This window comes from Diadema antillarum, unplaced genomic scaffold (genome assembly GCF_040938485.1).
Source record: "Diadema antillarum isolate AM-2024a unplaced genomic scaffold, OU_Dant_1.0 seq00000298_RagTag, whole genome shotgun sequence".
Taxonomy (NCBI): Eukaryota; Metazoa; Echinodermata; class Echinoidea; order Diadematoida; family Diadematidae; genus Diadema; species Diadema antillarum.
In genome coordinates, this window is record NW_027271321.1 from 442,991 (window position 1) to 458,881 (window position 15,891).

General features: G+C 39.2%; 1 protein-coding gene across 1 annotated transcript; it reads right to left on the minus strand.

Moving 5' to 3' along the window:
• Positions 1-2,362: 2,362 nt before the first annotated feature.
• LOC139730211 (lanosterol 14-alpha demethylase-like) lies at positions 2,363-15,277 on the minus strand. The gene is made up of 11 exons (XM_071641108.1): positions 15,074-15,277; positions 14,190-14,294; positions 12,935-13,111; positions 12,257-12,383; positions 11,698-11,754; positions 8,776-8,939; positions 7,620-7,820; positions 6,258-6,323; positions 5,447-5,542; positions 3,878-3,990; positions 2,363-2,877 (listed from the first exon to the last, which is right to left on the minus strand). The coding sequence occupies exons 1-11, from the start codon at positions 15,212-15,214 to the stop codon at positions 2,631-2,633; spliced, it is 1,494 nt and encodes a 497-aa protein (XP_071497209.1). The 5' UTR covers positions 15,215-15,277; the 3' UTR covers positions 2,363-2,630.
• Positions 15,278-15,891: the final 614 nt, after the last annotated feature.

Here is a 15,891-nt window from a genome sequence, read left to right on the forward strand (position 1 = left end):
TGCACATCCCCTAATCCACATGTTATCAAATATTTCCATGTTATTTCTCCTGAGAACCATTAGTATAAAGCAAACACATTATACGTAAACATACGTACATATAAAGCAAACTAAAGCATGGAGTCTGCTGAAGATTATTCCTGTAATTTTGAACAGTGACACAGCGAGAAGATAATGACCAATATATAATATAGACTATCTGCAGCTTTGAAGATGAGTAGAGGCATGAACGAATGTAGTATGTATGCAACAATAGCAGACTTCATGAGTCAGTTTGAGACAGAAGTGACCAAGAATATGCACCTGCCATGTTTAACTCTGCTCATCAACAATATTTTTCTTTTAAACAACGTCCAAGAAAATCCTTGTAATTTGATTGGAGGATTGTTGGTGACGTGATATTCAATAAGTACTCCATTCAATAAGTACTCCATTCAATGTGCTGTGTAATTTTGGTTCTATTTTTGCATGCAACTTGGTTCGATTTTTTCGTTCTATGCCACAGTTCGAGAAATTGTACGGTACTGCATGTACTGTGTGTTGCATATTGAGGATCGCATGCAGCTAGCGCAGTGTACGTGTGCAGTACATGCATGCGCGTATGTAGGCCTACGTAGTGCTAGTGTACGTGTATGAGCGCTAGCTGTGACCTGTATCTACACTGATTGCACAAGCCAGAAAGAGAATCGCAGTGGATCCACATGTAAGTATGGCTATATTTTTCATACATAGACTTCTAGGCCTACTTAGACCTACCCAACAATCCTCCAACCAAATAACAAAGATGTACTTGGACGTTGTATATAAAAAATAGTGTATGGTCTTTACTCGTGCAATGGAACGAGATTTCGCACTCGGTGAAAGATGAGGCGCACTATTCAACTCGGCTTTACCTTGTTGAATAGAGCACCTCTATCTTTCACCTTGTGCAAAATCTCGTACCATTGCACTCGTGACCATTCACTATTTGTATATCATTTGTCTTTCATGCATTGCGATGAAATTACTCAAGAAGTGCAATATATATATAACTACACTAAGTGTAGTATGACAAAGTTTGTTTTCACATTTGTTTACTTCACTGGCGATAGGATGAATTAACATGGACAAAAGGAAGTATATACAACATCTGTACTTTAATTTTGCCCTGAAATACAAGAATTACCACACTGTGATATCCTGTACATGTATTTCACACTTACATATTTTTACAATCTTGTGACTGGAAAAGAATGGCAATGTAAACTAGTTTAATCATCTGGCAGCAATGACTTGGTTTTCCTCATAATACACAGTCTCCATAGACCCAGCCACAGTACATGCATACACACTCAACAATATCCTTCATTGAGGTGTGAGTTTTCTTCAATTTGTCTCCCTATATTAATATCCTTCGTTCCCTGAAGGTATGACAGCATAACAAATCTGCCTAGAAACAGGAATGACGAACTTCCCAACAATCCATTAAACTATACAATGCCAAACACATACAATTATTTTGTGAATCAAAAACCCTGTCGTAAAGAAATTTTTATTAGTGCACTTAAATGTTCAAATGGTGTACCTGGCTGTATCATACTCCTGAGAGTGCATACATGTATGTACCTTTGTAACTTTATGCATTTCTTGGACTTTGAATAAATAGGGACAATGACATTCCTCAACGTTTGATGTTGACATAAATAAGTCTGACTGCATAAATCTAAAGTCACACACGTTTGGCTTCAGTGCTTTCAAATTGTTACTCATCTGAGAACTTGGAAACTTTCCGTATTCTAAATGTAAGCATGAAAACCAAAGAGAACCCAAAATATCACTCTGTCCCCTGCTAGCAGTAATTCAGGAAATGTAGATAAACCATGGCCAGCAGCAAATGGAATCATATCAACCGAGAGAGCCTGGTATCCTTATTTCTCCATTTGTCCAGAATCTTAACAAACTAACTGCTAATCTAATCCAACGACAACTGTCCCATAGATTACCAGGTGTATCACATCTTACAAACAAAGAGCCCGTGTAAAATGGGCTCTACACCCCACCTTGGTGATCTCTGTGCAAGATCACAGCATTAATGATGGCAAAGTTCAGCAACTATGAAGCATGATTATGCCCCGTAAGGACAGGATATGTTATGAGCAGTCCCTTGATTTAACATCATGTACACAAAAAAAGAAAAAGAGCAAAACTTTATGCATCAAACTAATATGATTGGCCAAGCAAAGACCTTTACATTTAACATACGTAGACAAGTTACCTCTGGTGGTCACATTTTCTGCCACTGCACAACATATACACATATGGCATAATTTATTGTCAAGAAAACTGTGACTCACATGATAAATATAGACAGCCACAACAACAAACTCAGTTGTACACAACTTTAATCCATTGAGGACGGGTCCCGAGTATACTCAGGCAGGTGTCTATGGGAAATGAGTGTTGTAGCAAAATCAGCCCGTCCTCAATGGGTTAATAGCCCCTGCCTAAAACAGAGGCACTCACAACAAGCATAAGACAGCCTTTGTTGAGGCATGCATCCAAATACATTACAGTACAAGTTGCTGAATGTCTGTAGGACTGTGGAATAAATGGAGAGAGGAACCAGGCGGGGCAACTCGAGATTGACACCATCATGATGATGCCTCCGTCCTTCGTCGGTACCGGATGACGGGGTTGAGGGGTGTGTGGATCATCGTGTTGTAGTTGATCTCTGGGAAGTGGCCGTCGACGAGCTCCAACTCGTACATGCGCAGCAGGACAGACCAGATCGTCTTGATCTGGACGTAGGCAAAGTTCTCGCCGATGCACCTGTGCCGCCCCGCCCCAAAGGGAACGTAGGCAAACTTCTCACTGTTGGACTTGTTATCATCCAGAAACCTGAACGAAGAAAATGGAATGAACAATCAATCAGTTGGTGAGGCAGTATATATCAATGTTACAACTGAAATGCAAAATAAATTGTTGACCTATGTGTGACACTTCTGTCCCAGATATGTGACTGAATGTGCATAAATATCAATCTATTTACGCAAAACAAATAAAAGTACTCATTTTGAGGGTAAGTCATAAGATTTAACTCCTAGTAACTCCTAATCAGATAAATGGTAAGTCATCAGTCCCTTCATAGCATCCTCTGACGATCTAAAAGGTATGACAATCTACTCCTTTCACCATCACAGTACACAATGACGGATGCCATGACTGCTACTAAAAAACATGAGGGAGCTTGACAAATTGATTATTTCACAAGTGGTTTCAGTACTAGTTCTTTAAATCTTACTTTAGATCAGAAAGTAAAAGCATCATCCTAACATGTCTCAGTCGACACAAATTTCTCAATATTCAAATTTCACAGGCTTTGATTATGACATGTATTGCAAAAGAGCATGCCAAGAATATACAAAAGAAAACACCTCACACATTTCTTTAAAAGTGATATATACATTCTTTTCATGTAAAGTGCAGCAAAGAATATGCACCCAAAAACCAAGAGACAAAAAAACCCAATTGTTTGAAGAGGCAAAAAAAAAGAAGACATAAAGCTTTAGTAAATTTCAGTTAGTATATGGCACCTCACAGTAGTTACAGTTATAATGGACTTTATTCGACACTTCTCTTACTTCAATGAACAAGCGATTTTGAAGAGAAAAAAAAAAATGCATGTATTCAAAATACATACAAGATTCCAGTAGCTGGAACTTTGGCTCAGTTGAAAATTAAAATCCAAAATCAACAAATTTGCACTCATGAAATAAAGCCAGTTTTATAGTCATGTACATAGAATAACACTAGTGACCTTGGTTTAGGCACAGGTTGAGTGCTGTAACTAGTCTAAAGTTGGAAATGCATGGTCATGAATGATTTCTTTGCAACTGACCTATCAGGATTGAAGTCCAAGGGATCTGGCATCCAGTGGTCCTTCAGACGCTGGTTGACCGTTGGAGAAACACACACTTGATGACCGGCAGGAATGGTCAGACCTTTATAGGTCTGCGCAGAAATGAGAAAGTAAAAAAAATATAATAATTAAAAAAATAATAATGACGATAAATAAGTCAGTAGACAATAACATGATTCATCACAAAAAACAGAAACCCTTCAATGCATGGTAACTGAAAAAGCAAGAGTTTTTAGGAATTACAAATACTGTAAAAGTGGTTTCTTTCGCGTACAGAAACTTTCGCGGTTTCCATCGGTGACGACTTTTTCGCGTGTGTTTAAATTCGCGGTCGGTAATGATAGCATTGTAACAACCGACGAGTTCAAAACATCTTCGCATGATGTTAAATTCGCGGTTCAACATCAATGCGCGAAAAGCGCGAAAATAAAACCACCGCGAAAGAAACCACTTTTACAGTACTCGCCATTTCAGAATGCATCACAGCTTTAAGACATATATACCTCAAATCAACAGAACAGTATCACATAAGTGCATGCCCATATGCAATTTATATAATAATTGAATAATCATGCAATGAATGACAACCCAACAGACTCAAAAGTGCTATGGTGTAACTGCAAGTAATTATGGAATGTATGAAAGGGACCCTGACATCCATTTGATGAATGGCTTCACAATTGAAAATGCTTCCATTTGCATATCTCATGTCATGGATGCAATTTTATATGCAAAAGAATGAAAAAGCTGCTGTGCCAGCAGCAATCTGAAATCTTTAACACTAATTATAAAGCAAACTGTTCTTTCATTGAATTTTTACAACACAGAGGCGAGAAATGAGTAAAAATTAAAATAGCAAGGAGGTACACATGTAATAAGGATAGTGTGTTATCCTTTTTTTTCGCAGCAGTGTGTTTTACACAATACCTAGGAGAGTTCTTCATTCATTCGAGAGTATGGTATTGTGTGCCTGGTTGATCCCGTTTGCTGACTACTGCTAGTCACCTGGGACGAACCACAAGGGTCGGCATCATTCACCTATTTCCTTGTGTGGGTGGGTAGGTGGACCACTTCATCGGGTTGGCACCCTGCTCTTTGCGATTAAAGAATTAAGTGGGATCTTTTATGTGTGTGTGTCGTGGCTAATACACGCACAGGACCTCCAATATCATGTCTTATCTGAGGGACAGAGTGTTTTGCCTCTTACTAGAGGGGACAGAATGCTTCTACACGACATTGCTCAGCGAGACTCGGGAATCGAACCCGGTACTCTTGGATATGAAGGTAGATGCGCTACTGACTAAGCCATATCCTCGCACTTGCCTCCAAAGTAGCTGGATTACAGGCGCACACCACAACGCCAAGCTAGGAGAGTTCTGATTACTACACTTTATTTGAATCCTCAAAAACATGGTAATTCAGTTTTATGTATGATACAAGTTGTATGATTGTCCTTCATGCGACAAGCAAGTGGATAAGTGGAGTAGAGACAACGCTGTAATTATTATCATCGTATGTTTTTCACAATGAAATTGTCTCTGTACTCACCAGTGGAGACTTGGCTACTCGCATCATGGTCATAATTGGTGGGCGGAGCCTCAAGGTCTCCTTCACACAGTTATCCAAGAGTTGCATGTCCTTAATCTGAATATCATTAACAAAAACAAAGACAAAATGAGGACACAACTATTTGCAAGTCAGGCTTTACTGTACCCAACAACAACAGCGCTCTTAACATTATAGACATGAATGACATTCATATCTATAATGACAACAACAGTGACCTTAACATTATAGATGAATGAAAGTCAAATTGACAACTTGTACTGCTTTGAATCATGTTTTTTTTTTTCTTAGATGGAAATGAATAAACTACTGAATTGAACTGAATTGAAATCATTATATCATGACTTTGAGTATGGCGGGCTGATAGTCATTGCATTGTGAAAGTAATTTTAATTTTTCCCTCAAATAATGACTGTCTTTACAATTTGTATCAAAATGCAGGATATGGCAACTCATTCTGTACTTGACCACTTCAAACTAGCAAGGGCTGCAAGAATAAAATAATGCAAGCTTTCATTTGCTGGAAACACAAAATCATGAGTTTCGGCAAAAGGAAGTGACAGTTCAGCCAAAAGTTGGGGCATTGTCCTTTGGAATGAAATTAACATGTTCTGCTTGGATGCTATATTCTGAATTATACCAACATCAATGTCAATGTAAATGGCAAATACCATAAGCAGCATTTGTGTCATATGCTTTCCTTTGCTTGAGTAGGTAGATTTGTTCTCTTCTAAAAACTAGACTGGTAAAAAGGTCTGAACACAATAAGAGTACACACATAATTCTGACTGACCTGCTCATATGTCATAGATGCTGCATTGTCCCCAAGGATTTTCTCCTGCTCAGCAATACAACGCTTCTGTGAGATGGGGAAAGATGAAGTATGAAATGACAGTGTCATGAAAGGTACCCACGACATGATAATACATGTAAGTTGCAAAAAAAACAGACCTGACATCAATAGCCATAAAATTTTTCAACGAAAGTAAAAACCCTGACACACACACATCACAAGCATCTATGGAAACGGAAGTAATGAGAATTCCTTTGGAGATAAACACTTCAATGATCGAAGTGCTGATGTGTTGGATTTTGGTAAGTACTACATTCCAAATTGGATTCCCATACACTGGGATGAATGCCTCCACACCTGTGTAATCTTGGTTACTGTCACATCCAGGTCATGCACTACACATAATACATTTGCAGATAATTGAAGGGGTGGGTCCAATATAGTGCTAACCCACACTTCTGTCAAAATTGAGTTACATGCATTTTTATAATCCTTATCCTTCACTCTAACCTCCGTGAAAATATGATATTTGAATTCAACCAATAAGATGGTAGAAAATGCATCCATTCATGTTATATAATGTACAATGTATGGACTTTCAAAACATTCAACAGCGATTATCTCAAAATGAGTATTGTGTGGGTTAGCACTATATTTCACCGACCCCTTCAATTTTCTGTTTCAATGGGATATATTTTTCTTCGAAGCTCTGGAACAGAAATATATGTTTTGTTTTGTTTTTTTCCCCCTCATCTTTTCGCTAAAGTTATTTGCAAGAGAGTTTCAGAGGTCTTAATAAGTCTTAACCAATGCCTCCATGGTTTCACTTGTAATCCCTCATAACAATGAGTGTGTAATATCTAATTAGCTCTTTTTGTGTCATGGTGTAAAGCCCCTGTGTGCCACATTATTCTGAACCAGCAATGTAGTCATGCTTTGGGAAAACATTCTGTTTTTAAAATTTTGACATACAACGTGACATGAATGGAATCCCAAGTAAAGCTTTCACTGTACTGCAGCATTTGGCGATTTACGTACCAATCGTTCTAGGCGGGTATGTACGTTTGAGTAGAATATGTGAAGCTGGCATGCCGTCGAATGAGTTGGGCATGAAAACGGGACACATTAAGAGTTAATGACTACAACCTAACATTGGGTGAATACAGTCAATACAAACTTTGGGCAAAAATGAATGACACACAAATAACACAGTGAATGCAAATCTACCACAGCCAACTAGTGTGTGTGTGTGTGTGTGTGTATGCGTGTGTGTGTGTGTGTGTGTGTGTGTGTGTGTGTGTGTGTGTGTGTGTGTGTGTGTGTGTGTGTGTGTGTTTGGGGATGGGGGACCAATGTACCAACCTGTAGTTCTTTGTTCTGGGCCACAAAGAAGCCCAGCCAGGCACTGGTTGTGGAGGATGTATGCTGGCCAGCCAGAAGAAGGCCAATGCACATCCCAGCTATCTCCTCATCGGATAGAGGGCGCCCTGACTTGTAGCGTGAGTCGATCAGCGTCTGCAACATGTCGTCCTCAACGCCTGTCTCACGTCGCTTTGCAATTGCCTAGGAGGTGGCCAATTCAAAAGAAAAAATATCACAATCAATCCATATCACAAGCATTTATGCTATCTAACGCACATGAAAAAAAAAAGTGAGTGATTACTTTGTTCCTGTTTACCTTGTTACACTTGCTACTTGTACTACTTGAAACAATTTTTTGTGTGTTTGTTGTTGCCAGGTTGGGCAAGCCTTGGGTATGGCCCAGGAAGGCGTCAGGGTTGTTACATTTGTTCACTGTTAATCCGTTGATGATGAGTCCCGAGTATACTCGGACATGTGTCTGTAGGAAATGCATGTTGTACCAAAATCAGTCCATCCTCTACAGGTTAAGAAAAGCAACTGGAAGAGTTTGACTACTTTTATAAACTGATATTGCAATGTTGGAAGTTCAACACTTTATTCCCTTTCACCATTTTACAATTCCAATATTTCATGACAAGTATGTATGAGGCATGAAAATATCTGTTTGCACATGGAAGATGGACACTGCCTCAAATTTGGTTCCCATTTCATTTACAATGACACGATACAGTATGCCATCAAATATTCTACAGGGACTACGTTTCATCAATCAGGACTCGCAAGACAATTATGCAATGGTTCAAATTCATGAAATTCTTGTGTCCAGCTGTTTTTATGAAATTATAAGAATTAGGCGATTGGTTAAATTTTCATTTATGAATCACAGCCAGACTGACAAAATATCATCAATACTCTAGCAAATTCGCATAAGATTTGATAAACAACACTGAAATTATATTTGTGTTACAGTATCCAACTTCCATGATGAAAAGAGAAAATATGCAGACTTCATTTCTATCTCTGCCTGTCAATCTTAATACAGGCCTAAAGCAACTACCTGCGCGACCCACAACATACCATACACAAGCAACTCGACCATGTCATACAACAAGCAATCTACATAAGATGCATTGTGCCTGAAGCCTTATGAGCTAACCTTGTAGAATATCTCCTTGATCTTCTTGTGGGCACGGTCCCGCTTGATGAAGCTTGGGAAGGGGATCCAGCTGGGAGCCAGCCAGGCCAGGTGGGTGAAGCCCCCGTCCAGGTCTGCATACAGCTGGGCAACCTCCTCATTTAGAGTGCTACGGATCTCCTTGCCTGAAACACATTATAACAAAAACACCTCAGATAGAGTGTTTGTTCAGAGATTCCAATCCTCAGCATCTCTTAAAGATAATATAAAGTTTTGGTACCTCAAAAGTTTCCCTGAGTTTCCTTGTCTTAGTTTGTGTTTCAGGTTAAAGTACCTTTCATATAACTAACACTGTGAGACTTACTCGCCCCAAAGTGCTCTCATGTCTTAGTAATCGTGCAATAATGGTTTCGTACAATACGTGTACATTGATTATCGCGGTACATGTACCGCGTCGAGTCAAACTAACGGCTCGTTCGAATTTTTCAGAGCCCGCTCTGCTCTGGTACGAAACCATTATTGCATGATTACTAAGACATGAGAGCACTTTGGGGCGAGTAAGTCTCACAGTGTTAGTTATATGAAAGGTACTTTAACCTGAAACACAAACTAAGACAAGGAATCTCAGGGAAACTTTTGAGGTACCAAAACTTTATATTATCTTTAAATGGAAGATTCTCCTGCCTGGACCCCAAGCAAACTGGAGACTGATCATGAGAACATCTCTTGTGCAATGTCTCTTGCTGCTGGGGTCCAGGATTCACCTACATGGGTGCTTGAAGCTTTAGGGTTATATAGCAGATGCTCTCTGGTGGTATTTTAGCCTTATTTTCAAACATATATGACAAAACTAAAGTTGGATGGGAGAAAGTTAAATTTTAAGCGGGAGACAGACAGATAGAGTGGGAGAAATTTAAAGTGTGTGGGAGGGTAGAAGATTTATTCATTTTCATTTCTCTATTTTCTTTTTTTTTGGGGGGGGGGGGTCGGTGGGTATTGAGAATGTCCATCCAAAAATTAAATTTACATTTTTTAAAATTCAAACATATTTAAAAAAAAAAGAAAAAGAATCAAAACAAAACAAAGACACGAACAAACTCTAATAACGTTTCAAACACAGTGATCTGTTCTCTCTAAGAGTTTGAAATGTTATTACACTTCAGAGTTTGCTGAGTTCCCATAGGCAATGGGTACAATATACTTTGAAAACATTTACCATTCAATTATCAGACTCTCAATGAGCTGTGACTTTGTACAGAGATGGAAGCAGACAAGACAAGGGCACTCAGTAAAACATGTGCTATCTAGTGACACAAGCTGAACTCGACCAGAAAAAAGCAACACTACTACATGTTTGCACACTCTGTGAACATTCTGTAATGGTGCACTATCACAAAAACAAATATTCATCTGTTTGTCTTGCGACAATATTGTGCCCTGCCACCAATAGTTAAGATTTACTACTGACTTGATATAACCCTTGGAGTTCAATGTCTCCTCGGTGTATTGTCTTCTGTTGATAACAATATGATAAACTCTTAACATCAGATCTGTGAGGTCATTAGCTTTTACCAGAGCAATCGTCCTTTGTACATTATTTTGCTCTGAATGTGTCACATACTATAAATACATGTAGAACCTTTTTCCCATGGTGTTCTACAGAAGTGAGTAATGCAAGGTATAAACTCATAATGCACATTCCTATAGCATACAAAAAAAATCACCTATGCCTGTACAATCCTCGATCCCCATCCCACATAACTGTAAAAACTCAAACAGCGGCAGTGCTATTTAATTTCTCTAACAATGTGTTAACACTGCTGTGAAAGTGCACAGCTCACGAGCTCTATTTGTGACCGTGCATAAACCAACCAAAAGTTGCATGCCCTGATTGTATGTTACGACTCAAAATATGTGCGAGGAGTCAAACTTGTCAGTCTCTAGCTTTCTTCATATTCTGAAAGAGCAACTCTGTATGGCTCATAAAGCGAATGGGAAATTGTGTGGATCTTTTGGCAAATCTTCTACAAGTTACCACCCCCCTTTTTTTTTAAAGAATAGTGCGACTACACAAAGATGTCCTAGGTTCCCATATCATTTCTTTAGTATAAAAAAGAAAGAAAGAAAGAAAGCAACTTTACACACTCTTCATTTTCAACTTTAATAACTTTTGAAAAGATGATGCTACTACTTTCAAAGTTGATATGGGTCATGAATAGAATGTGCCTCTTGAGTGTGCAAAATTTCAACTTGATTCAATAATCTATTCCTTGTGGTTGCTATGGAGAGTTACATCATGATTTTTGTCCCATTCATTGCACAGAGAAGAGCTTAGTGAGATTAAAAGCGCTTGAATAGACCCTAAACTTCAGAGCCTCTTTTCTCAGTAAACACTGGCCCAAAGTGTACATTCTGTCCATCATTTAGATACATAGGTTAGGAAAGTCCATTTCTATTGAATTATTGCTGTATCATTCTAAAGCTTAGAGTCTGCTCTTTTAGAATCTTCCCTTGACTAAATATCTGTGCCTGGCGATATTTTGTTGGTTTTATGATGCAGGGTCACATCTAATTGTACAATCTCTGATTACATACAGTGCAATGACTGTCCGACTTCCACTTGAAAAAAGACCTACAGCAGTCAAAGATTATAGGTATAATATACAGGGTCTCACACTAGCAGTGGCCCGAGGCTACTAAAGATTGATGCCGAGCCACCAAATTTCCACAAGAGCTATCTTTTGTGGCCCAATCTGGAACTTATGATTCAAAATGGATTATTATGTTTCTGTTATTTCGGGCCACTACATTTCTTTTTTGGTTTGGTTTTTTGATTTAAAGATTTCAGTGACCCAAATGGGCCAACAGTGAAGAAAGTCAGTGTTGAGCCCTGATATAATGTCAAAGTGAGTGTTTACTTTGTAATAGCTGATTTTTTCTTACCATGCAGACATCTACTGGCAGTTAAGATGATCAGCTCAGACAGTGCAACGAAGAGATCTAGAGAAATAGCAAATGCATGCTGTTGAATAGTAGATGTTGACATTAAGTACAACAATCATCATTTCTATTGAAAAAATGCTTTTAAAAAATTCTGGTAGATGTGAAAAACAAACGCATGATTCAAACTACAAGTTTAGAAAGTTTTATACTTTCATTATCCTAAAACCCTGAAACAAACAAACGAACAACAAACAAGTGTGTTCAAGATTATTTTACCACGACCAAGAAAGAAAATTCGAGACAACAGTTTCAATGACTGCAGTTCAGACATACTTCTTCAAAGATGTGAATTGACAACTTGAAGCAAGATGCTGATTTTCTGATTATCAGTAGCTGAGTTGGTGATCGCTGAGCATTCATGTGATCTCATTCAGTATTTCAGTGTTGCAATTGGCTAGAGGAAAGAATATTCTATTTTACTTACCAGTGAATGATAATAAATTTGTCAATATTCAAATACAAAAGAGATTGTCATAGAAACGGGGCATTTCTTTCTTACTTTTCTCTCCACTGTCACCCCATCGCTTGAAGTATTCCCTCGTCTCTTCCTCAATCATTGGGATGTGACGCTTGAACTGTTGGATGTTGAGACCAGTCTTCAGTATCTTCTTTTGCTCCAAGAACACCTTCATTGCACAGTACAGACAATTGAGTTATGTCTTTACTAGATTATCCACCATCAATATGAGTACTGAAGGTCATTTTTCCCCATACCATCCCACAAAGGCCTAACATACACTGACATGGAGGGTTTCTGCTTGAGTTTTGTTTTTGCAGAAATGTCCCTGACCTGCACTTTCAAATGTTAATTGCTCAAGGCAGGACATTGATAATCAAAAATTATATTGCAAACCCCTCTGATGATAAGGGAAGTTGAGGTCTACTTTGAAAATTTGATTCCGTTTGATCTTTCACTTCTCTGACTTTCATGTTACAGATCTTTGATACACTGTATCTCTGTTGAATAAGAGGAATTTAGTTGTTTCTAATCAACATGCTGTCTTCAGCTTGTGATCATACTTGCCAGTGATATTTTACTATCTGTTCCATCATGGTACATGAAAGACACCACACATCCTTCCACTTTTGATGGGTGTCAGAATGTCTCTATACTCATCAGTCCCCCAAAAGAGGGATGTTCTTAACACATTTGACAAGAAAGAACCACTGCACTGACCTGGTTCGGCACATCGTACGCCACCCCCTTCCCAAACACAGGCACCGTCAGGTTGCTGTACACCTCTTCAGCATTCAGCTGCTCATTCTTGCTGTTGAAGAGGAGGGCACTGGCCTCGGAACCCAGGAGGTATGTGAACGTCTTCCCCACCATTGTGAATGACACAACTTCACCGTACTGGCATAAAGAAATAAAGAAGGGGGGGGGGGGAGTTTGCTATCATGTAGGTACGTTCATATCAAGGTGATCTCTTACAATGGTACTTACATCTGCTATGGAACTATAACATTATGTGATGGAAACACTGTGATGCCCAAACCAAATGACCAATATGAATGTCTACTTTTGAAGACAAAGGGCAGGTACTTACCACTTGGTTTGCCCTGGAGCAAACTCGATCCCTGGCTATCTCTTCTTTCTCACTTTCTTACTGTCTTTCTGAATAGCATTTTTGAATCAGCATGGTTATTGCAGCTACACAGGTGAACATACTGTATATCTTCAGTATATTTAGTGAGTCTACATGAAAAGCAAGATGTCTGCACCCATGATTTTTATTATGGCTACTACTAAACAATTTATCAATTTAATGCTTGGTACGTCAATCAATGTAGGACAACTTGTCAATCAGTCGCAACAAAACCAACTCAACACAAAAATGTCATTAATTTGTTGGTTTTGTGATGCATAGTCACATGTATTCTTCCTTGTACTAATTGTAATACGTATTCAGATTAATCTGCATTTTTTTTTCTCTATGAGGGGACTGCATTCTACAAGCTCTGCTTTTTAGCAGTCCCCTCGATTTCCAGCAATATTGTTTATGCATTTACCACAGTGACGTAACAGTTATTTGTATCTCTGTTGATAATTTACCGGTATCTCTTTTACTGTACAATGTTATTCTGTTCATCGCATTTTGGTACTGATTTCATGACGTCTGTGTATATGAGCGTTTCTTTGTATTTCTTATTATTTGTTTGTTGGAAGTGAAATAAATCAACTTGAACTTGAACTTGAATAAGAATATTAATATCATACATTCTTTTTGTACCGTATTTCATTTTCAAATAACACACTTCTCAATTATTACATATAGACCACATGTACCGGTATGGCTGCACCATATCTTATACTTTTGTCTTAATTCTTACACCCCGATCAGAATCAACATTGTTTAAAAATACATATGATGATCATGATCGATATAATCAGAAAAATTTCAAATATTAGATCTGGCTTGGTGAAAACTTACTGTTTCATATGCGTTGACCAGGAACTCAATGGGGCTCTTGTTAAACTCTATGGCCTTTCCAAGGAATGGTATGTTGGATGGTATGCGAGGGGGAAGTGCTGCCGGCTGGAGATGGAATAGTAAAAGATATAGATTATACAGTCTGTATACATGCACATTGCACATTGGAACATCTTGCATTCAGTGAAACTTAATCATAACAGGGTCTACATGTACATATTGTAGGTAAAACTGTGATTACATGATACTATTGCAACAATCACGGGAAGCATTCGCCTGCTACCTCTCTCCAGATGTCAAAAACTGACTTGTTAGGATAATACAATATAGTCTAGGGCATGTACTTATAGATCTTCTCCCGCAAGAAGACCCCAAAACTGTTCAAAAGATTGGTCTGTATCTGGTCGACGAGGATATGTTCCATGGAGACTGCATGAGTGCATCTGGTTTCACGGAATCCACTCCCAACTGGGAAATAACATTAAAAAAAAAAAAACACACATAAAAACTCTCTGATCGGGACAGACAGATCTTTCTGTCTACAAAAACTGTTCATGATTTCAATTCTAGATTTATTTGTATGGGGCTTTATCAGTCTCACTGTCAGAGTGTCAGTACACCCTGCTGTGTTGAACAACAGCTGAGGTGGTATCTACTGGAGTACCGTAGTACTGCACCTGCAGTTTGATTCAAATTTGTGTTCCGCGAGTCTCGAAATGAAACTATCCTAAACACTTTTAATAGCTAAAGTTACACCTTCCTACCTCTGCTCATACTCCACACACCCAATAAAACCGGTCAAATACAAGGGAAGAATACTAAAAAGCTGCAAGGAATGGAGCGCCCGGCCCGGGGAGGGGGGTTAGGGAACAACGGTTACTTACATTCGCTTCGCCGGACAGCAGTTTCTTAAAGACCCACGCAATGCTGAGGACAAAGACTGTTGAGACAAGAATCATGGTTGCCAGGTTTATGTCTCCCCACATGACACCGACTGACTCGAAGAAGCTCGGGTAACTTGCCATCTTGTAGAGGACTGTTTCGACTGCTTCGTGTTGGCTAACTTGACTCAAGAAAGCTGATTTGAAGTCGATGCTGTTTTCGGCCCCTGTTTTCTCTCGTACTGTCACGCACCGGCTGCCGGCTGAGTACAGCAGACACACTCGTGGATGACACGTAATGCCGCCGGTTGCGGAATACCAACCCAAACTTTGTTTCCTATAGGCCTATATTCCAAGCAAATGTTGTCTTCCCTCTTGGGGAATAGTGACAGTGACTTCGGATCTATCCAATATCTATACCTGTGTTTTATTTTTAAAGTATTTGTCGATGTCACTATTTCGGTAGGGCTTGGCGATCGATCTGTACAGCGAGGGTTAGCTCATGAACGCGTCGCGTACGGAGCGGGTTTCTTCGGGAAATCGGTACATAGTATCCCACGGATTTAGCATTTAATCGTGCGATAACCAGCGCACACTGATCGCCTAGCAGACGCTTTTCACGCACACAATGCATGAGGTGGCTCGCCTCCCTTGATAGTACGATGTGTACCCTTTGACCGCAGAGAACCCTCGGACGGTGCGGGTACGTCCATTATGAGTAGGGGGGTTTCTATGATTACACGGGTTCGCCTCGCGTTTGCTTCACCTGAAGATGCGATTACGGCTTTGAAAGATGATGTGTTGAGTCTCCCTTTGCAGAA

Coding starts and splice junctions, on each gene's coding strand:
- LOC139730211 (XM_071641108.1), bottom strand. CDS start 15,214: ATGGCAAGTTACCCGAGCTTCTTCGAGTCAGTCGGTGTCATGTGGGGA. Junction 8,940..11,697: donor TGCCAGTAGATGTCTGCATG/GTAAGAAAAAAT, acceptor AATGTGTTTCAG/GCAAGGAGATCCGTAGCACT. Junction 2,878..3,877: donor TTGGACTTCAATCCTGATAG/GTCAGTTGCAAA, acceptor TTCTTCGTTCAG/GTTTCTGGATGATAACAAGT.